The 24,400-nt window shown below is 36.2% G+C and overlaps 1 protein-coding gene across 11 annotated transcripts in view; it reads right to left on the bottom strand.

Moving 5' to 3' along the window:
* Positions 1-6,094: 6,094 nt before the first annotated feature.
* FBXW7 (F-box and WD repeat domain containing 7) overlaps positions 6,095-24,400 on the bottom strand; it is a 192,012-nt gene continuing 173,706 nt past the window's right edge. For all 11 annotated transcript variants that reach the window (XM_059697835.1, XM_059697839.1, XM_059697837.1 and 8 more), the window contains 8 exons: positions 22,924-23,058; positions 17,785-17,908; positions 15,477-15,613; positions 14,430-14,543; positions 13,028-13,209; positions 10,910-11,135; positions 9,128-9,338; positions 6,095-8,042 (listed from right to left, as the gene is read on the bottom strand). In XM_059697835.1, coding sequence (XP_059553818.1) covers positions 7,774-8,042; positions 9,128-9,338; positions 10,910-11,135; positions 13,028-13,209; positions 14,430-14,543; positions 15,477-15,613; positions 17,785-17,908; positions 22,924-23,058 — 1,398 coding nt within the window. In that variant the 3' untranslated portion in view covers positions 6,095-7,773. The remainder of the gene's footprint in view (positions 8,043-9,127; positions 9,339-10,909; positions 11,136-13,027; positions 13,210-14,429; positions 14,544-15,476; positions 15,614-17,784; positions 17,909-22,923; positions 23,059-24,400) is intronic.

Raw genomic sequence — 24,400 nt, 5'->3', positions numbered from 1 at the left:
GCTGTTGAGAAGTTTAAAGTTCCGATTTTCAATTTTTTAAGCTGATTTTTCTCTCCAGAAGATTTTAGGGCTTCTTTTTAGCCTATCTGCTCCCAAATTTCATAATGATGAATCATGGTATAGATTTTTTTTTTCCATTCATTTATTCGAAGGACATTCAGTGGGTCCTTTCAATCTAGGAATTTTCTCTCCAATTCTATTAAAAATTTTTTTTGTATTAATTTTTGAATAAATTATTTTGTACTATTTTCCTTTTTGAAAGTCCTGTTTAGATATTAGATGTCTTAGACTGATCCTCTAAGTCTTGTATAGTTTCTCTACTAACTTCTATCTCTTCTTTTTACTTTTATTTGATTTCCTTAATTTTTATTTTCTATCAAAAGTTTTTCTTTTTCTCATTAAATTTCTATCACATTTTAGGGGGAAGGGTGTTGTAGGGAGGATTGCATAGGTGGTCCCCTGGCTGCCAGAAGGTAAGAAAGGGAAGTGGGCTCCACTCACATGTCATATGCTCTTACTTTCAACCAGCCCCCCAGTTCTCAGCCCCATGTCTTACCCTTGCCTTCCTAATAAAGGAATTAGCCCACTTCTCATGTGTATCCCCCTCTTCCTGGGCACCTAGGGTGTAGTTTCTCTCATCTACTATCTGGAGACCACTCCGCCATCTGCTTCCCTTCATCCAAAGTTGTTGATATCTTTTGTCTATTTGTTTTTTTCTTGCCTGCTCCCCTTTTGGGATTATTATGCCTTTTCAGTTTCTCTACTATTACTTAAGTAGGTCTTTGGGGAGAAAGAGATAATTTGTCATTTTAATCTGGATTGCATATTACTCTCTAACAGGGGACACTGCTTTTTCTGGGTTCCTGGCACATTGGGAAGGTAGTGTGGCCATTGTGTTTCAGAAGTCCTATAGATCAACTCTTCCAGATTAAGCTTGAAATGATGGCCTGAAAGATAGTCCCCAACTTCTTTACTGTTGGTGGCAGTGATAATACTCAGGACAGAGCACATAACTAGCCAAGCCCTGTACCAGGTGCTGCACATGTTACCTCATCTAACATTCACAACTACATTCTCCTTTACAGGTGATGGAAGAGGTTCAGAAAGAGTGAAAAAAATCTTCCAGAGCCACACAAGAGGCTGAAGTGAAATTTGAACACAGCTGTGTTTTTTCGTTAATACTGCTACTAATAATAACTGCTAACATTTATGGATGTACTATGTACCAACATACCCTCTGCAAGGCCCTGCCTCTCCTCAGAACTGTAAGGTGCAAAAGCCTGCTCCTCATTTGCCCCAAGGTGATCTCAGAAACAGGGGGATCTGCATCCAAAGCTTCCGCAGTTGTAACCTTTATCATTCTATTTGTACAACTTTGGATCTAGTTTTGCTTTTTAAGAGGGTCCTTTATAAGCTTCAGGTCCCCCAAAACCTTACTAGAGTAGCAGGCAGTTTTACTTTTTACCTCTGTACCTTCTTGTGTCCTTGAGGGTTTATTGAAGCTGCTGGACCTCACTCGGCAGAGTTGGATAGCATTCTCACACTGAAAGGAACCTGGTAGCTGGGGACTGTATTGTCTTTCTGATTGCATTTAATAAGGCATCAGGATTGGTCAAGTCTTAATGGGTTTCATCAATACACGTTTAAAAGGTCTCACAAAGCCCGGCCAGTGTGGCTCAGTGGTTGAGCTTCAACCTATGAATCAGGAGGTCAGGATTTGATTTCCAGTTGGGGCACATGCCTGGGTTGCAGGCTCGATCCTGAGTGGAGGCAGCCGATCAATGATTCCCTCTCATCATTGATGTTTCTGTCCCTCTTTCCCTCTCCCTTCCTCTCTGAAATCAATTAAAAAATAAAGATCTCACAAATAACCTTCCTCTGTGGTGAGTAGTGGTCTGATGTCTCTTCTATAATCTATGAACCTCCTTAAAACAGGGTATATTGGCAATATATTTTTGTGGTCTATTATATTTGAACCTTTGATTTGCAAGAGTGATTTCAACATAATTTTTCTTTTGCAGAGCATGACTGCCAAAGCAAAACAAAACCCAAAGGAAAACAGCCTTCAGAAGTGCTGCCACGATAGATTTTTCCAAAGCAAAGAATGAAACATCAGAATGTCCACTCACTGGTTCCTTGTCCTTAAAAATCTTGGGGAGAATCGGATCATCTGAAATAGAAACTCTGCTATTTTTATACCCAATTGCAAATGGGGACGTGGCCGGCCTTTCCTCTCAGCAATGCGTCTTCTTAGGAACTGGATCTGGAGTATTCATTCTCTACCCTGTGGGGAAAGGTGCATTCTGAGTCCTTTCAGCTTTCGGTGCTGCTCCTTTCCCTGAAGGACCTTTGAAATTACCTTTTGATAGTTTGGTCTCCTCCACCTACAAAGAGAAGGTGGCAGGGGGACGAAGTTGGCAAGAACTTCACTCAGTTGGGCCTCACTAGTACTAATAGAGTGGAAAATGAGAGTTGTTGGCTGATGAACAATGCCTCGCTCTGCTTGTTTGTAATTCAAATCAGTGACTAAGCACTCTCACTGGCAGAGCTGTGTTTCAAGTTAGCTGGCTCTAACTTGAAACCTATCTCCTGGAGAGTAGATAGATTTTAAGAAGATAGATTTCAGGGGGGAAAAGAGGTCGGCACCCAAGGCTTCAGTAGTTGTTGTAATCTGTATCATTCTAACTGTTCAGGTTTGGATCTAATTTTGTTTTTTTGGACAATAGAAAATGCCAAAATCACAAACTGTGCATCAACTTTCAAATTACTGTATGGTTACTCAAAGCAGGGCCCCAAGAACACAGTGTGAACACACACACACCGTCTTCAGAGGCCACTCACCTATCATGGAAAAGACTTAGGGTGTCTCCTCTTGGCCACCAACACCTTCCCTTTCTATGTCCCATTCCTCTTGTTCATGGATGAAATGGGAAAAGCTTAAGGGAAATGATGTTATGATTCACTGGGAACAAGAGGCTTATTCCCAGGTTCCAATATATCCTTGTATTTGTGTGTGTGTACACATGTTCACACACACACACACACACACACACACACACACACACACACAATCTATCTTTAATGCAGTAGGCAGGGAACATGAAAACAACCTGCATCAGAAGCATTTATTCAGATCCTTTCATTGACAGCACTAAACCACTTGCTACCAGTATAACTAACTACAAATGGTGGAAAGAAAAGGGGAGGTTCCCCTAGAATTGTTGTAAGGAATGCCCAGGAATCCCTCATTGGCTGAATAATCTGGGGGAATATAGGTTACAATCCTGACTTTGGGGGTTAGGGATGACTAAGGTAAAAGAATGAAGAAGAGTGTCTGAGGAAAGGAATCGGAGAAATGCTGGATCTATTCCTGCTCGGCCAAGCTGCTTGTTTCTGGTTTCAACATGGACTGGAGGGGAGCACAGGAGGAGGATGGAGTCGGGCAGCTCCTTCGAGTATCTTCTCTCCTCTACCCCATCCCTCTGTTCCCATCGTGCAGTGAGGGCAGGGAAAAGTGTGCAGAAAGCAAGGCACCACCTGGGTCTGGGGAGGCTGCCCTTGATTCTGGTTCACCTCAGGGAAAAGCAGAGGTCTTTTCCTGTTGTTTGATTTAGACTCTTATCAAGTCAGAGAAATAGAAAGGAGACTTTATAACAGACAGGCTCAAAAGAAAACTGCTTAAAAAGCAGTTAACACAAATAATTAAATGTCAATTACTTTTTGAAATTAAACCAATAGGTAGGTTGAAATAATAACTTAACCATTTTGGTATGCAGTTGCTGTTGCAAATTAATGAGATAGCTGTGGTTATTGAATCTCAGTAAGAGAGTGTCAAAGTGTCAAAATTAAAACACTTCCAATGAGATGGGGGGGGTGGGGGGGGGGGAGAGAGAGAGAGAGAGAGAGAGAGAGAGAGAGAGAGACTCTCCCTTTGCTCAATTCAACAAGTATTCACTGAGCACTTGCTTCAGGCTTCTATGGGTTACCTTTATGACCCAATTTTAGCTTTAGTTTCAGGCAATGTCTGATCTTTGGCAACTTGTGACATCTGAATGCGGAGACAGCTTATATTTTGACACGAAGATTTAAAAATTCAGTTATAGAAGGTGGTGAGTATCTTCATTAAGGAGGCCACAAAGCAGAGTTCCCTTCGTGACCTTTCGTAGTATAATAACAATAATTTCTTTAGAATGAGGTTAACATTTTCTCTTTTGGAAGCAATAATAAAGATTATTCATTTATGAATAAAAAAAATGAACACCTAAGTATGTACAAAATCGCCATTGTGCTCCGTACCAGTCTACCTCACAAGGTTTTGGTAAGAGTCAAATTAGATATTTTTGTGACTTTACTCTAAAAAAATAAATTTGCTACATATAGAAATGCTATTTTTATTACATTCCTGGATGAGTCATGAACACGTTCAATTGTTCCCAGATACAGAAGTTACAATTATCTGGGTCAATTTTCCTAAAGTTCTAATAGTAGATACCATTTATTGAACTCTTATACCATATGTGTGCTATATACTTTGCAACATTTCATTTAATCCCTACAGTAACCTTAGAAGGGGGCACTCTATATTCTAGATGATGAAACGTGAAGTCAAAAAAAGATCTGATGAAGGTCCCATAACTAGAAAGTAGTATTAGAAGAACTGAAATTTAAATTCAGGCCTATTTGTCTGCAAGCCTGTGAATTCACTGTATTCTATAATGTAGATGATGTTTTTCTTCAATTATATTAATGAAGCCACATTTATGTTATGAAACACCAAGTCGTTTCAAGACTACCAAATAGAATTACATCTTCTTCTTGACCATTCAAGAGTAGTCAGTGTTTACCCTAGAGTGAGCAGAGCTGCTGGCCCCTGCACTTCATGGCCTCATAGGATTTTTGCCTGAGTTTTTCCGTCTTTCCCTTTAACTTTCACTCCTCCCTGATATCCTAGTGCTTGTAATGTGCTGTGAACTAATAAGCCAAATAACCAACCGCACTGGAAAGGTATCAAAGGCAGTGGCTCTCGAAGTTGTGCCCATAACTCACCTGGTGAGCTAGTCTACATGCAGAGACGTGGGTCCCATTCCTAGATGTCGTGACTTAGTAGTTTTGGGAAAGTGAGGCCCTATGAGTAAAGAACACATGCTTTGTAAGAAATTTATTCATTCAGAAGCATCCATTTTGTGGGTTTTCATCTATGGCTTGGATAGCTGAGATTACTGGAGATTTTATATTTATATATACACACATATAGTCACATATATGCATATATGGGGAAGAGAGAATCTGCTATTTAGAGTCTACATCATTTGAATAGCTGACTTCATTTTTTTCATTTATATTAGATGTACCACATAAAATGGTGGCAGAAGAGCCTGAAAGTACCACAACCTTGCTTTGGTCAAAATTCTAAATGTTTCTTCTTAAAGTCCAGGGCTCTACTAGTTATCTGACTTCCAACAAGTGGCCTAACCAGTCTGAGCTGCAGTTGCACCCTCATTGTTACAAAGAAGACAATAGTACAGCAGGTCCTCATATAACATCACTTTGCATAATGTTGTTTTGTTTTAATGTTGACAGATGCCATAGGAACTTAACTCATATCAATTAATCTGCCGTAAAAGTGGTTTCCTTGTATGTCATTTTGCTTCAAGTTGCAGAACCTATGGACGTTGTTAAGTGAGGACTTACGGTACCTACTTCGCAGGGTGGTGGGAGCCCCACAGATCATGCACAGAAAGTTCCTGGTGCTTGTAATGTGCTGTGACCACGTTTGCAAGATGTGGTCAAATTCTTAAAATGAAATTTCAGTTACAATGGTCACAAGTTTTGTGATTTTTGTCCCTTAGTTATACATCCCAAGGTAATACAGAGACGAACCCAATGGAGCATCCTTTGGAGTGTAAGGAGAGGAAGAAAACCTGGACTCACAGCACATCACTCTTACTTTAGTATCACACGGGCCGGAAAGCATTGATTTCTAAGTCACACTAGGGAACGCAAAGAAACCAACACTTTGCTTTTTAATTATTAGAGATAAACCCTAAGTATTTATAATGAAGTATTATGACCCCAGGGGAAAAAACAGGCATACTAACATGAAAAAACACATTTTATTGCACTTAAGTTATAAGAAAATAAAATTTCTAAGTGAATCAAACCATAGACACAATCCCTTTAAAGGTTGTTTTCCTCCATCATGTCAGGTTGTTACATAACTAAAATTAACCAACTTGAATCTGATTGTTTTAAATCAGACTATAAATAAAACAAACAAAAAATAAACAGGAGGAGGAAAAAAAAGATCGCCTAGGATACAGTGTTAAACCACTTTCACAGTTCAGCTTGAGTTGTGGCTCTTGGAGAATGAGGCAAACCATTTGACTTTTTCATTCATCTCGTTCGTTTGCATGTGACGCCTTTACTACAAAAACGGAATCGTTTCTGCTTTGTCAGTTCCTCAGAGCAATAAAACTGTAACAGTTGTTTCCCCAAATACTGTAAAACACTAAGACTGACCAGCAACTTTATTTTACTTTTGTGTTTTATATATTTTTAAAATATCTTGTCAGTTTTATTATGTACGTTCATCCATTCACCACAGCCCTCAAAAAGAAAAGTTTCTCCACAGAACAGGCAGCAACAGCTCTGTTCCAAGGAATGTGTTTTAATTTTTGCCCAGATAAAAGAAAATAAGCTTTGCACACACTCTCAATTCTTTACTTGCAGGCAAACTTCACTCTTTATTATCTGAAACTCTCCCATTCTCAGCCTCTTAGAGGCACAGATGGTTCAAGTTTCAGTGGCAAAAAAGTCTTTTTTTTTTTTCTGTAACCAAACTAGAGCAAATTTGGAATTCAGTCTGGGACTAAAACGTCACAGCAGAAAAAAAATAAAAAAAAATAATTTGCTTTTTTCTTTCTTTCATTTAGCAGCATAAATAAGTTTGGCCACTGGGAGTACAGTACAGGGGTGGGACAACAATCCCATATTTGAAGACCTACTTCTAGCACCAGCATCAAGAATTAAATCCATCTCTCAGGACTCACAGAACCCAGGACAACTTGCCACCTTTGAGCAACATATGCACTGAAGAGTGTATGTGGAAGCGACAGTGAATAGATTAACAGAGGCTAATACTGTGATTGATTGACATTGGCAATGGTTGGCAAAAAAAAAAAAAAGAAAAAAAGAAAAAAAAAAGCTTTTCATGATAACTGTACAAAAACAATTCACAGTAATATATATTGTTTTAGCTTTTCCACTCCAGAAAAATGACTTTTGTTGCAGATGCTCTCTGATTAGAAAGTCAACCATACTTATTCTGATGTTATTGCAGCTCCTTTCTAAGAGCTCCTTTCTAAGGTCTCAGTGGTAAGAGAACAGACGCGCAGAATCTGTGACGATGTTTCGGCATTAACACTGCCCGGTGACCACTGGAGAAGAAAATAAAGAAAATAATTGCACCTGGTTTGATTTAGAAAGTCTCATTTTGCAAAGCTGCCCTCAGTCAAAAGTGAAGCCTTTGTATGTGATGAGACAGCGGACGCCTCTCTTGTCAGTTACGGTTTGTCATCTCTTCCTCTTTTCCTTCTTAGTCTGTAGGTCTTTTCATTCTGTTGCCCCAAGCCAACATCCTGCACCACTGAGAACAGGGATTTTTTTTCTTTTTCTTTTCTTTTTTTTTCCTTTTTCTTTTTTTTTCTCTTTGCAGGGGGGAAGGGAAGGGGGTATATCGTCTACACATTTGGACAAATTCATCTTTTCTGCTTTTCACTTCATGTCCACATCAAAGTCCAGCACCAGCAGCTTGGTTTCTTCAGTTCCATTCCGACTCCCAACAGCACACACCAGCTTTGTGTTCGAGGCTCTGATCCGCCACACAACTCCCCCACTCCCCCCACTCTCCAATGTGACTAGGTTTCGAATAAATTCACCCGTTTTCAAGTCCCACAGTTTTACAGTCCCATCATCTGAGCTGGTAATTACAAAGTTCTTGTTGAACTGTAAACAGGTCACAGCACTCTGATGCTTGTTGGGACCTAGGCAAAACCAAAGGGGTTTGATTACTGGTTAGAACTCATGGCTACGAGTTAGTTACCTTGTACTTTTGTAGGCTTCTACATTAGAACATACGGTACACGGAATATTTAAAATGCTGCAAATTTAGAAACTGTGCTCTGAGTATTTTAGGACCAGAAGGGATATAAGAAAATCTGGTAGGTGTTTGTAACTGAAACATTAACTTTCAAGAGTTCTGTCTTCCAAGAAGCTTGGTTAGCTACCAGCACACATTTGTTTTCTGGCTGCAGAAATGATAACTCTTCTTAGTGATGGCAGAGATAGCCCAGCTTCATGGACTCTGTGATGGATATGAGCCTAAGAGAACTACTGCCCTACTGCTCTGAAGTGGCCAGTCAAGGGCAAAGGCTGAATGCACACTATTCCAAAACTCTGAGCAAGAGACAAAACCAATGAGTAAAAAGCTGCAATATGGCCGGCCCACCAGATGGCCTCACTGAAACAAACAAACAAACAAAAAAACACTTTCTAAGGGCTGTGACCAATACAAAGAAGTTAATCATGATGTAAGATTACACTGTTGTGCCTCATTTAATAATGGTGGCTTTCATTTTTCTTTCTCTAGTTGAGTGGGCATTATCATTCCTTCCCATTCTGGTTAAGCAGATGGTTAAGGGTGTAAGTTGAGACCAAAGTAATTTTCTATCAGATTAGAGAGCTCCCCACCCCCAGCAAGACAGTTCTTTAATTTTAGACTGGACTACAAGTTCAAAATGAAATGATCACTCAAATAATAAAATGAACATGTTGCTTCTGTGATACAGCCAAGGTTGGATAGAGTTGACTGTACATTTAGGAGGTGGTTACATAATTTTATATCAACACCACAATTTACATCTTATATTATTAATCACACAATTTAACACACTTTCTCAAGGTAGCCTAGTTTTGTCAAGAGTGGAAATGCTCATAAGCTTATCCAAAATAAGCATTTTCATTTTGTATGAGGTTAACTCTTTTTGAGACACAAAAGCTCCATATTTCTCTTTTGACTAACAATCTAATTTTTAACAAACACAACTAAAAGGGGGTAGCCAATACTTACCCTGCAATGTTTGTAAACACTGTCCCGTTTTGATATCCCAGATTTTAACTGTAGAGTCTGCATTCCCAGAGACAAGAATGTTGTCTTTGAGCTCCATTCCACTCGTTAACGACTGGTGTCCTGTTAACGTGTGGATGCAATTCCCTGTCTCCACATCCCACACTCGGATTGATGTGTCAAGAGATCCACTCACCACATGGATGCCATCAAACTACAACAAACACAGTACATTAGACCAGATGTGTGGATATTCTTGATATTATTTATTGACCTTAATCTTAATGGGGGAGGGGATGAGGCCAAGGAGAACAAGTAATGCCAAGGACAAATGAGGTACTAGGATAAACTGTATGTAATCAAGCAACTCTACAGTGCACGTTCTCAGAAGCTCCCATCCGAAAGATGCGGAAACAATTAAAAAGAAAACACAACACCTAAAATGAACACACTACTTCCAGACCATCTGGCTACATACAGTAGCCACATACTATGGACAATTTAACAAGGACTACCATTCAAGTTTTATTTCCCTATAGGAAGTTAAAGTACTGATATAGCTTGTGATAAAGGGTGTGCCTATCAACATCTATGGCATGAAAAGGGCTACAGATAACTTTCATGATGTTTGAAAGATACCATAGTTCCACTAAAAATTGTATATAAAATAAAAATTTCATTTACAATAACCTAAATGTTAATTAGAAAATGTGCCAAAAGATAGTTAAATCTGGGATTAGAAGAGGTGGCATTTTTATAATAAAAGCAAGCTACACAGCACTTTTTCTGCTTCACAGTTATACCCAAAGTCACTAAGTTATTTATTAATTCCTAGATCTATAATAATGTTGCTACCTCTTTTCTAAACCTAATGGTTTATTTAAATAAGACTATTATATTCATTAAGGTTCTGAGTATACCACAAAACATAAAAACAGTTGCAGCCAATTCTCCCTCCTCCAAATTAATAACCTTTTCTAAGCTAAGAAACATCTTTATTATCTGTTGATATCTCGTGTCATGGTTAGTATTCCATCAATTAAGAAACAAATACCCCCAAAACAGGTCTGTCAGCACTGGGACTATGTACTAATTTGCTGATCACCAATGGACATTAACTGTTAAATGAACTATATAAGTAATTAGAATTTTTTTTGAATGAAATGCTGTCTTTCAGAAAATAAAATAAGATCCATTTTCTAAACTTGCTATTAATTTATTTATCTAAAAATATGGCAATCTATCCAAGGACATCAGGTTCAAATGTACACAAAAAAACTAGTCAAATTTATTTCTTTATGACTGAGAATCAGCCCCGCGAAAGTAGAGTTGTATGCAGGAAGGCTCCACTTTTCCTCTGGATGGGGATGGAACCACAATTACATGGTCCATCAACCTTCAGCGATCAAGGAAAAGGGGCAGCTTTTGGCCAAATTAATCCTCTGCTAAGGAGTTTACTAAAATCTGGGTTATTCTCCTATGAGACTATCTACCCATTAATTAATATAGCAAAAAGCTTAGGGCTCCAAAATTCCAGGTTCCAAGACAAATATTTATATTTTGGAGGGGAAATGGATCACAGAAAAACTAAAACAAATCATATAAATAATTTCAAGATTTATGTTTTTTTCGTGCTAATTTCAAAGTATATGTAAACAACAGGTAATCTGATTAGTCTTTTTTGGACTGCATTTGATCAACAATTTGACAGTGGTTATCTGAGTAAAGCTATCTTGTGATTCACCAGTAGAGCATCTAAGGGGTGGGGGAGAGATGATCTCTTACCTGTAACGAATAGACTCTATTAGTATGCCCCTGCAGCGTGTGTAGACAGGTCTCAGTCTCTGGATCCCACACCTTCACCATAAAATCATATGCTCCACTAACAACCCTCCTGCCATCATATTGAACACAGCGAACTGCTGCTACGTGACCCATCAATACATGTAAACACTGGCCTGTCTCAATATCCCAAACCCTAAGAGTGGCATCTCGAGAACCGCTAACAACTCTGTAGGAAGGAAAACAGAAAAAAAAGTATTACAATGTTTAATAATATGAAAAAGCATTATATATGAAGTCAGCGATTATTAAACCTTTTCTTTCTTTTGTTAAGTAGGAACATCTATTTAAAAAAAAACAACAAAACAAACTCCTATGTAAAAACCCTGATATACAAACATATATAAGTTGAGTTTCTCTGATTGGGATGGGAAGTTGAGGAGCCTAGACTTGGCCTGTTTGGTTCCCCACCTGTGAGAGATCGAGCAGCTCCTTGGAGTTCTGTGGAACAGTCTGAAAACTACTGTACTGTATTTTAAAAGATATGTGCTTTACACCCTACATACTGGTAAAATGAGCCAGTTTTAGACATGTTCTCAAAGGCTGCATATGCTTATAAGTATTCAACAGCTATATAAGGCATTATGATATACAGATTTTAGAAGACACATATGTTGAGGCAACATAAATTCCTTCAAAATTTGGCCCAACATTATTGAAGTTATACTCTTCTGAAGACCAGAGTGATACAAATACTGCAACCATCTCTGGATTACAAAGGAGGGCTGAAAACACAAGGCATCTTTATGTCATTCCCAAGAGATAATGAAAGGCCATAGTTTCCACATTTGGAAGAGTAGAAAGTGGAATCATTGAGAGATTTAAGTCAGAGCTAATGGAAACTAAAAGGCAAGGTCTCTTCACACCAATTCCCCAAATTTTAATAGTAGAGTTCACTGTTCAAAGTAGACTCAAATTACAATAGAAAAGATACTTTTTCTTCACATATTACCAATCTAGTGTGAAATGTGCTTAATGCTATGGTTCTTTTTTTTAAAATATATTTTATTGATTTTTTACAGAGAGGAAGGGAGAGGGATAGAGAGTTAGAAACATCGATGAGAGAGAAACATCGATCAGCTGCCTCCTGCACACCCCCTACCGGGGATATGCCTGCAACCAAGGTACACGCCCTTGACCAGAATCGAACCCGGGACCCGTCAGTCCGCAGGCCGACGCTCTATCCACTGAGCCAAACCGGTTAGGGCTACTATGGTTCTTAATAAAGAAGATGCTTTGGTCAGAGTTAAAGGTAAAAACTGGAATAGAGTCACTAAAAGGACCCTTCATAAACACCTGTTCTGACAAATGGAGTATAAATCACATTTGTTTAATGGGGGTACCATGAAGACATGCCAATAGAAGACAGAAAGGACTTTAAATAGGAGGGCTTTGTAGGAGGAGATAAACCAACAGCAAAGGCACTGAGGGAAAAAAAGGAAACAGTCTGATTTGCTGAAACCATTTTGAAAACTGGATTGAGGATTATGTCCTTAATTTGGTAGACAACAGAGGACCAGGTCTGAAAGCTGTGTCAATAGTTCAGGTGATAGGTAATGAGAGAATTAATTAAAAACCGCAGGCCTCAGCTTTTGCCTAGATATCGGGAATATGATGGTGTGGGGGTAGGATGGGTACATAATTAAAAAGAATTGGAGTCTTGAAGCTTGAATAGCTGAATCTGTCCCACTAGCAGAAATATAAGAGAAAAAAGAAAAAGAAAAAATGATTTTTTAAAAAATGATGAGTCATCAAAGATGTAGAGCAATAGAGATGTTATTCAAGATTAGAGCGTAGAAAGTTTCAAGGAGGAAGCCAACAACACTAATAAATGAAGAAGGAAATGTAAAGATAACCCTCCAATTGTAAGCCAATACACTACTGCTTTCTTAGTACAGAAACATCCAAAATCTAATCATTGAAGTCTAATTTAAGAGCACATTATCGCTACCTCTTTATTAGACACAGTTTAAGTATTATATAACTTGAACTCTACACAAAAGGCTCCAAATTCACAAGTGACAGAAGAGAATACCCAACCACAATGGACTTTTCCCTCACCTTTTTTCATGGAGATGCATACAACGGACAGTGGAAGTATGCCCGTATAAGGTGTGTATACATTCTCCAGTCTCAGCATTCCACACTTTGAGAGTCCGATCTGTGGATCCACTAATGATGATATTGTCTCTCATCTGTGATGACCACACTCCACCTGTGTGTCCCACTAATGTCCTCAGACACTGGAAAAACACTTAAGATGATTACTTTCAAGTAGAAAGAAAAATGATTTAAGTAACATTTCAGTAGCTCATTAAAATTTGGAGTAAAGTTATATTATCTCAATTGGATTATTTGGCATATCAGGAAGTTTTTCACATCAGTCTAACATGACCCCATTGCTATTTATTGCTTTGTTTATTCAGTAGCACTACATATTATACACGTACACACAACTGAGGAACAAGTACATAGAAAGTAAACAGTTATCATTTGAGCATGAAAGCTCCAGCCTGGCCTCTTTGATGAAATAATACTAAAATTGCAACTTGGTTTTGTTCATGGGGGTGGATTCAATGAAAGAATGCCGATGGTGTTGGGTGTGGCTACATACCACATTCCATCTCAATCTGCCACAAGGCAGTAGTTAGGAGCCAGGTAAGGTACTTCTAGACAAGTAAAGACAGACATTAAAGCCCTGAAGTCAATCCAAAACTAACATTAAACTGTGGAAACATGAAGCTACTTTAAAAAATTTAAAAACTAACTTGGAATATGTAGAAGACTCTTGCCCAAGAAATAACATGTGATAAGACATTTTAAAAGACAGATTTTTGTCCCCACGCTTTCTTCCATTATTTTTAGGTGGTCAGTTCATGAAAATATTCTCCATTGGACCGATAAATATAAGTACTCTCTGGAGAACCATTAAAATACAATATTGTTTAAGTGAAATTGATTGCTTAGACTGCTTTTTTCTTCAAACTCCTATGTAATACCTAGTCTGCTTACCTTCCACCTCACAGGGTTTAAGATAAGTCTAAATTAACATGATTTATGTAACTGCTAAACTGTAAGTAGGTTAGCAACAAAGCAGTTGACACAAGGGAAAAAAAAATCCCTTAATCATAGTTTTGAAAAAGATTAAAAAGGAAAAAGATATAATTTAGATAGTTAAAAAGGTGGGAAAAAATAAGACAACAAAACGATAAAACACATCCATAAAATCTTAATAGATATATCACAGAGACAAACTATTTAAATAAAGAAGACACTAACAACATTCCTATCACGAGAAACAACATCTTCACACCAAGGGAGAAGCTAAATTAGAAGGTCTGATATTTGCTATCAAAATAAGCTAGAGACAAAAAATGAGTTCTTGTTTTCCTTCACCGGCTGATCTTTGCAAAGATATACACAAAACAGTGACTTTGTGAAGTGCAGAGAGAAGTAAACTTACTTTGCCTGTGACTGCTGACCAAACTTTTAAAGTGTTGTCATCAGAACCACTAACTATTCGGTTACCACAAAACTGTAAGCATGTAATCACATGATCATCATGTCCTTTCAGCACCTACGAGGTAGATGTACAAGTTAGAAATGTTACCAAATTATGTCTTTTAAAATACTGGGGTAAAGAAAAAATGAAGCCATAAATAGGAACAGTAATCTGTAGTCTATTTCTAGAATTAAAGTTGACATGAAATATGAAGCATCATCATCCCCATTGATGAATCAAGTACTAAACATTTTATTGTTTCCATATCCTATTATTTATACTCGAGACATCCCCTGTTATAATTTTACTGGGTCAAGATCTCATAAAAATGGTTCACACACAAATGTATTTTATAGTCATCTATTTTATCTGTTTAAACCAAAAGGATATGCATCTAAGTCTTACAATTTGACACACAAAAACAAAAGCACCTATTAACTAGGAAGACAAGAACAATAATCATCAACTTTTTAACTTAAAACAAAAAAAGCCCGTCATAATGTATGCATAGGAATAGAACAGTATCTCCCCAAATTGCTTTTTTCCAGTTATAAAACTATATCTAAGAATTTTAAGCATTTTTGCTAGCCTTTATATACTTGAAATGTTATAAGATAAAAAATCAGAATAGTTAAATTTAAAAAATAAAACACACAAAAGCCACCAAACCAAAACATGGGCACTCCTCAAAAATCATATTCAGACTATATGGTCAGAGAGGGAGCAAATTCTTAGGTAGAATGTATATGACACAAAATTCAACAGGATATTCAGAAAATTTTCATTTACATAAGAACCTAATACCAATCAACTCATCTTTTATTCAAGACAATGAGTTGTCAGACTAGAGAGATTCACAATAGAAGGATATTGTCAGTTACGCTTACAGTTATTTTAAAATATATTGTTTTCTTTGTTTCTGGAAATAGGTGTCAAGTTATAAAACACAGTAGGTACTAACACTGATTAATGGATTCTGTTACACTGTGCACAAATGAGTTCAGTTACCTTAGGAGATTTGAGTTCTCCTCGCCTCCAGTTAGTATCAATTCTATGCTGCCTGATGTACGCGCTTTTCCATGGACTGTGTATGAAACCTGGTTTTATTACTTTTCTTCTCTTGATGTGCAATGGTTCATCAATGCCTAGTTTTAAAGAGTTAAAGAGTATCATTGCCTTCACCAATAATAAATATTACACATTTTATAATATACCTCATTCTCTCCTATGCTGAAAACCACTGAAATGCAGGCACTAATTTCTAACACTGTTTTACAAAACAAAATAATGTAAAGTTTATCTTTTGTATGGTGCTCTTTTATATTACCAATTTCATTTCTTTCTCAAAATGATTCTATGAAATGTTGGTGAGGAAATGCAGAAATTGGAACCTTTATGCAATGCTTGTGGGAATAGAAAATGGTGTGGCTGCTATGGAAGATAGTATGATGGTTCCTCAAAAACACTAAACATAGAATGACCATATGATCCAGCAATTCCCCTTCTGGATATACACCCAAAAGAAGTGGAAACAGGGATTTGTACAGATATTTGTACACCCATGTTCATAACAGCATTATTCCTAATAGCCAAAAAGGAGAAGCAACCCAAAGTGTACACTGATGGATAAACGAATAAAGAAAATGTGGTGTATACACACACACACACATACACAATGGGGTATTATTCAATCTTAAAAAAATTCTAACATGCTACCACATGGATGAACTTGAAGACATTATGCTAAGTGAAATAAGCCAGTCACAAAAGATAAATGCCATATGGCTGTATTTATACAAGGTACCTAGTGAAATCAAATTAACAGAGACAGCAAGTAGAATGGTGGCTGCCAGGGCTGCAGGGAGGAGGAACAGGGAATTATTGTTATACTAGAGGCCTGATGCACGAAATTCATGCAGGAGGAGGCCTTCCTTCCCCTGGCTGCTGGCACTGGCTTCCCTTGGCTGCTGGCAGGCACCCGGGACCCGGGCTTTCCTCACAGCCTCAGCTTCATCAGGAAGGTTGTCTGGAAGGATGTCAGGTCTAATTAGCATATTACACTTTTATTATTATAGATGGGTATTTAGTTTTAGCTGGGGAAGATAGAAAAGTTCTGAAGATGGATGTTGGTACAACATGAATACACTTAATGCCATTGAACTGTACACTTAAAAATGGTTAAAATTTCATGTAAATGTTAACAATTTTTTAAATTATTTATTGAGTTGAGAGAGAGAAACACTGATTTGTTGTTCCACTTATTTATACATTCATCAGTTGCTTCTTGTATGTTCCCTGACCAGAGATGGAACCCAAAACCTTGGTGTATTAGGACGATGCTCTAACCAATTAAGCTACCTGACCAGGGTGTCATATTTTTTTTTGGTCATTAAAATAATGATTCTATGAGAGAAGGAAAGGGAGAAATGATTAATCCCATTTTATGTATATAGACACCTGAGAAGAGATGAGTCCAAGGCACCAACAGGGCAAAGGCAGGACTGAAAACCAAGGACCCTGGATCTTCACCTCCAAGCTTCCCTAACCATCAGTGCTCCCCATTCCACTATAACCTCCAAGAAGGGGAGAAGAGCCTATGGAGTATCTGCCTCATGCTCTAAGATTCTTTCTCAAAAATGTTGCTTGTCAGAGGTAAATATTTTTAATTATTTGTCAAAAAATATTTTTTTTCGAGGGGGGGGGTGCAAAAAATTATTTTTTTTTTCTGGAAGACTGCTGGAAAAAAAGGCTCTTTAATTAATATGGATGATACCTACTTCTCTATTAAGAAAGAAGTTCTTTTTTAACAGGTTTCAATATTACAAGCTCAATGGTGGGAGGAAAATGGGAGTTTATTACTATATCCCCAGCATTTAAGAATGCCCAATTCATAAGAGGTGCCCAAAAAATATTTGTGGAGGAACAAAGAGAATATGGAATATTTGAGTATTTAATTGATAATATATCTTTGGATTTCCTTTAAGTCATCTTCATCTTAACTTTTTCATTGTTTATTAATTCTACTAGAGGTTGAGACGCATATCAGATACACTTGCTATGAGTTAAAGTGTTCTTTAAAGGAATTAGCTGCAAGATCTGGCTCACTGGAACGTGTGGAATAGCCTGTGGATTTTATGTAAGTTAGGTGCATGCAGATGAGCACTCATTTCTGATTCTCTGACAGGCTGCAAAAGTTCTCTTTTTCCATTTACCCACCACTTTATTCTACTTGCACATAAAACTTGTGTTTTTCTATTTGTTTTCAGAATCACTTTGCTTTTTCAGAGTTCGAACATCTTCCCTATGGGAACCTTACCCTCTTCTTTGCATTTCTCTCTCCAGAGAAGGTTGTCTTCAGCCAAAATTCTCCAGTAGCGACATGTCTGAGCCGCTTGTAGCAGGTCTTTGGGTTCCAGGAATGAAAGCACATAAAGTGCCAGCTATGGAAAGAAAAAGCATAGTATATCCATATTTTTACATATATAAAAATAATATGTATTCTCTATGGGGAAAGCACTTATAGATAAATGTAATACAACTCTACATTCTGATTTCTAAAATTATGAAAGGCAGTATCTTCTAATATTATATCTTAACAAATATATATAAGATTTTAAAAACTCACTCAATTGGCTCTTATGAACTTCACTCCATTAACTCCTTATCTCTTCAAGGAATAATTATTAAATGTCCAGCCTCTGCTCTTGCCTTTGCTGAGTCTCGCAACTCAAGATTTTATCTACCACCTACCTACCTATTTTACTTTTATTAATTATTGAAATTTTGTCTTCTCTCTCTCCCCAGTACAATGTATATTCATCCAAGACAGGATACAAGGTAAGAAATAAAATTTCTTTATATTCTGCATGGTATGATTTGAGATCACTTCTGATAGATACAGTTACACATCAAAGTGTTTATTAGCACAATGATGAACTTTTCACACATTTCCACCCTTTACTATAAGTGACAAAAGGGGGCAATTACCAAACTTCTCCAATAGACATACAAAAGTAATTGGGTGCTAATTACTTGACATTGCTTAAGGGGATTTTCTTGATGGGCCAGCTCTTTCTTGATTTAAAAATTTTATTTCCAATACTTGCAAATCATCAATTTCTTTTTCATTGTGTAAAGTCATTTAAAATAAATAAAGGAAATGGAAAAAGAAAAAAAGGGAGGGGGGTATAAAAGCTTCTGAGTATGCTTATTCAATTAGCCACACAAATCACACAGAAACTAAATTATGATAGTAGGACAAAAATGATCTAAACAGAGCAATAAAAAATAATAAACGGAGCAATAAAATTTAGTTTTCATATAAATTAAATTACAAGGATTAAAACAAACTATCATTTAAAGGGCCAAAGGCCACATAAGGGAGTAAAAGTACAATTTGAATTATTTTTAAATGCTAGATAAAAATTACATGATATAAATTAAGTTTTCCCAATGACTTTGTATGTAAGGAGTTCATCATTAATTACAAACTTATTGAGTGCATTCTATATAAAGAGTACTTCAACTAGTCAGTATTCAATTTACTACTAATATTGACAAATGACAGTAGAAAACTTGTGTGGAATAATTATTTTTGTTCTGTCAGAAAAGATATTCCAGTACCATAAATAGAAACGGAATCATTTAAAATAAGGCATAACTATATTCAACAGAGTATGTACATTTCAACAATGTAGTTTTTTAATGAATACTTCATAAGCCACTTAATTTGGAAATTATCAATCAAAGCCTAGGCAACTTTGCTTAGAGTCAGCATAACAGTAATGTGATACCACATTATTAATTTTCCATATATTACTGATATTTAACACAGAAATTATTAGGAACAAAATTATATTTGTGTAAAAGATAGTATTTTATGCCCAAGATTTTTAGAATGGTCATATGAAAAGGTCTATTCTTTGCTTTAGTTATCTAGCTGAAGTAGAAATCAGGTAATTTAATGAAATATTCCATTTTAAAGGCTAGGAAACAAATCCAGAGCAGCTCAGATTTCAAAGGTATATCCCAGAGATTTTCAATGGGTATGCTATGGCAGACACCTGGTGTGCCACAAGAATTTTTGAAACATGCTATACCTGACTAGTTAGGGGTACTGACCTCTATTCCCTTACATTGATATCAGCTAATACAACAATAGCGATCTGATTTGAATGAATCTCAAGATTATGCCTATTTTTTGGTCAGATCAGCAAAAAATACATATTTTTTTTGTTGTGCTGCAAAATTTTAGTAAGTAGTATATATGTGTGCCATGAGATGAAAAAGGTTGAAAATCACTGGTATATCCCAAAGTCAATGGGTAAAAGTTCCTTTGTTACTAGTGACAAAGAGGTCATTTAGGCCTATGTGTGCATGTATTACAGAAAAATGTAAAGAAACATTCATGTACTAAAGAAAGCTGAAGTGCTAACTCCATAGGTAATGGGCACACTTTAAAATAGCAAAGGAACTCAACCATGAACTTCAATGTAGTAAATGTTTGTCTATTTACATGTAGCCAGTTCCATGAAAGCATCTAGGTATTACAGAAAATGCACACAGCATAATGGGGAAATATGCATGAAAAAATCAGAAGCAGGAAAAATATAAATTAGAAAAGAAGGTTTAAGTCAGGGAAAAAGTAGAACACAAATATGCTGGCAATAATATTTTATATGGTCTTTAAATTAAATTGCCAAGCAAAAAGAGAACAGCAATTACACAATTCTTAGTGTGGGTTATGGGGAAGTATACCAGTTCCTCAAAGCAAGCAAAGATTTGTCAGGTGGGGTTCCTTATAAAAGACAGAGAATGGGCATGGCTAATGCAGTTTTCTATTCGTTTGTCTTAAACATAAAATCTAGATCAGTTATTCTTCCTAAGGACCACTTCTACCAGATAGATGCTCTTAAATTTATACTCTATTTCAGGTAATTACCTTCTCGTTGCCCAAACTTTTAATTTCAATGAGAGTTGCTTTTTTTGTTTTTCTCTATAAACTATATAAAAGATGACCATATTATACTTAAAAGTAGCTAATACCTTGTCAGAATTGCTATATTTCAGTGGATTAAATTAGTGAAAGTATAAAGAAAATAGTGGCTGATCCTATGTTAAGAATTTAGGTTTGTTCTAAATCATCTACTATATCACCATACTTTTCTTAGTATTTATTTACAAAATAAGGATAATGCTGTTTATCATAAACCTCTTGAGTGAGACTAGTGGGATTTTTGGCAAGGTTTTTGAGATTAATAAGCAAATGTTGGTAAAGAGCTTTGAGATCTGTTGAAATAAATTATAAGAAAATTATTATATGTCCATTTCCTGAAGGGAATGTTTAAATAATGATAGTACTTAGTCTCTGATAAAATAATATTCATTTCCTAGACATATACCATTACTAGAGGCCGGCCCACCCCAATTGGGCAGATCAGGCTGGGTCGGCCAGGGGGAGGGGACACGGGTGGTTGGCCAGCTGGCCCCGCCCCCTGGTCAAACTCCAGGTTGAGGGGAGAATTTGCATATTAGGCTTTTATTATATAGGATTTCTCCACATATAACATAAAGCATTTTCCAAAATAGAACATTTTTTCTAGTAGTTGTAAAAGAAGTGGGGGGGGGGGGGAGGGCATAGACGCTATTCTAAGTCTGGGCTCACTCTTATTCTCCAACCTAGCCTCACTTCTTTTTCCTCAGGCAATCTTAAAAAGAACACTAATCAAAAAAAAGTTTCATTTGTGCTTAATTCTTAGACTCTTAAAAATACGTTAATATTCTTATTTAAAAGCACAGTTTTGTGTGTTAAAAAGTAGAAATATAAATAAAGATAAAACAAAACAAAAACTCACCATTCTTACCTTCTAAAACAAAATAAAAATCAAGGGAACTATGACGTGTATATCAAAGGTAAATAAATTCACTTTCAATCAAATACTTATAAAAAAGCGTTTCTTATTATTAATATCCTTCTAGAGGCAAAAAGAGCTTATTTTACTTTCATAAGCCAAATCTATTCAAAGAATTATGCTTTAGAATAAAGCAGAAAGAATAAAAGTTTTTTTTCTGGGAGAATGTCATTTTTAAAAAATTACTCCAAAGAAGAAACATTTCAGGAATGAGGTGTTTTTCCTACTTTGCTTTTTCCTGAAATTATGCTTAGTTTTGTACATTAAATACAATGAAATTATTTCATTCACATATAATATGAAATTATTATTGGGACTATCTTAATGCCTTTGAGATATTTTCAGAATGGTTAGCTGAAAAAACACCACACACCCCAGTCTGCTTCTCTTCAAACCTGAAGTTTAAGGGTCATTTGCAATGGTATAGTTGCCTTCTTAATGGACATGTCAGTGGCACAAACATACTTTGTGGAAATATGATGACACTGATCACTTAATGGTATACTATTTCTCTTTGCTGACAAAAATGAAACTATGTAGCCTATAACATCAATAAAAAACTACAATTAAACTATGCCTCATCTATACAGTCAAGGATGTCCATATAATCATAATCAATCTACAATTAAAAAATAGTGTCAGCTTACATAGAGTCAAAAACTGATGGGCATATAAAATTCCAAAAGATCCCAGCTGATGTGTCTCAGTGGCTGAGTGCTGACCCATGAATCAAGAGGTCACAGGTTCAATTCCCGGTCAGAGCACATGCCCATGTTGTGGGCTCGATTCCCAGTAGAGGAGGAGGCAATCAGTGGATGTTTCTCCCTTCTGCCTCATCAATGTTTCTATCCTTCTCCCTCCCTATCTCTCTAAAAAAAAACTTTTTTAATTCCAAAAGAAATGCTATAAGAATGCAACTGGCATAGGAATCTATAATTGTGTGTGTGTGTGTGTGTGTGTGTGTGTGTGTGTGTGTGAGAGAGAGAGAGAGAGAGAGAGAGAGACAGAGAGAGAGAGAGAGAGAGAGAGAGAGAGAGAGAGGAGAAAAGTGGGATGATTAGTAGAAAAAGACATACATGTGAAATTCCATATATTTCAATATAATTACACAATGTAAGTAACAGAAAATCACAATTCAATAGGATCATGAAACTATCACTTTCAAAGGGACTTAGGATAAACAAACAACCAAAGAAAAAATATTGTTATTTTAATAAAATCAGTATTTTTTAAAAATCTACTACTACAATGAACATACCAAGACAACTAAAAATTGGGTTTCAAAAAACCTGAGAAAAAATCTTGGTAAAGAAACAATCAAATTAATGAAATTCAATAGCTTATACCCATAAATGACTTATTCCAGTGGTAGAAAGGAGTCATTCAGTCTATAAGTATATATTAATATGAAAATTATATTATTAATTCGTGGCGGGTTCAGTATTAAACTGTCAATACTGGATACCAAAGGATGATAACGTTTAAAGGTGGTAACTTACATTCTCAAATAGCACAAAAGGAGGAACATAAGTGATTGCCCTTACCTCTTTAGGGAGCAACGAAATGAAGTCTCGTTGAAACTGGGGTTCTATCACTTGCATCATATGTTTTACTTGGGTTGGTTCACAACTATCAATGAGTTCATCTAAAGCAAGCAATTTCTCTGGTCCACTCCAGCTCTACCAAAGAGGAATTAGAAAATTTTATTATTTTCATATGCCTCAAATTAAAGAAAAATCATCATTTACATACAACATAAAAAGGAATTGCTTACAGTGACATTTTCTCCAGAAGGCAATGAAGTGATAATCATTTAGTCTCATCAAATGTACCACATACCTTCATTATATAAAAGTTTTTTTTAAAATGTCATAGTTTTGATGGAAAAATATAATTACATAATTATAATTGTTATATATTCATCTACCACCAAGATACTGGTTTAGAAACCAAAATTTTATTCAGAAACATCAACTTGGGTTACTGAGTAAATAGGGAATTTTGATAGACGATTTTCTTCCTTTCTCTGCATCTTTCAAGTGGGCACCAGAAAACTGGAGGGTTTGAATGAAGCACTCATCTGAGGAGACTAGCAGCATCATTGAGAGAAAAATTAGTTACTGGATACTGCACATCTGACAAGTGTCTTCTACAAATCAAAAGTACTTTGATTTGTTATGTAAAAATAATTTCAGATAAAAAAAAGCAAACAGTAGAAAATAGTAGCTAACTTAGTATTAAAATTAGAATATGAACAAAGAATAAAAGAGGGTAAGAAATAAAACTACACATAATTATATTTCAAAAGGAACCTGTATTTTGTAATATGTAAAATAGACAATAATTGAAAAGTCAGATATACTGAGGACACAGGAAGCCTTATGTAGAACACTTTTTATTTTAAAAAGTATTTATGTAGACTCTACAATAAACTTCATCTCTTTTTCCTATCATAAAGTGTAGATTATGGTATTACTATCAAACATTTCAGTATTATTTCCAGAGTACCTGTCACAACATGATCCCATTTGACCATTATAAAAACCTGGGAACTATCCCCATTTTATCACCAAATATGAGAAAACACAGGTTCTATCTAATAAGCTTCATCCTTTCCTTTCGCTTCTATACATACACACCCAGACCATTGTCCTTGAGTACTCACCTTGTAGCCTTTTGATTAGGGTGAGGATTCATTATATAAAGTTAAAAATACTCACATACATGTATATGCTTACACATGACCAATTAAAAGTAGTTAATTTGGAGTTTGATTTATTTTGTTCAGTTTCCCTCACACAGATTTAAATCCTGGTTCAAAACTAACCTCTTTGATAAAACTTACACTGACCAGTCTCTACTCAACTCTGATCAATTAGTATTAATACTATAAACTCTGATTCATTGATTTACATTGCTCACAAGATTTAAGGTGGCTTTTTATATGTGGTTCCTCTCTGTCTACATTATAAAGATTCATAAACACTAGCATAAGGAGATACCCATTTGGGGTAAAGAATA

This window comes from Myotis daubentonii, chromosome 5 (genome assembly GCF_963259705.1).
Source record: "Myotis daubentonii chromosome 5, mMyoDau2.1, whole genome shotgun sequence".
Taxonomy (NCBI): Eukaryota; Metazoa; Chordata; class Mammalia; order Chiroptera; family Vespertilionidae; genus Myotis; species Myotis daubentonii.
The sequence above is the reverse complement of the archived record's forward strand: the minus strand, read 5'-3'. Positions and strand labels throughout refer to the sequence as shown.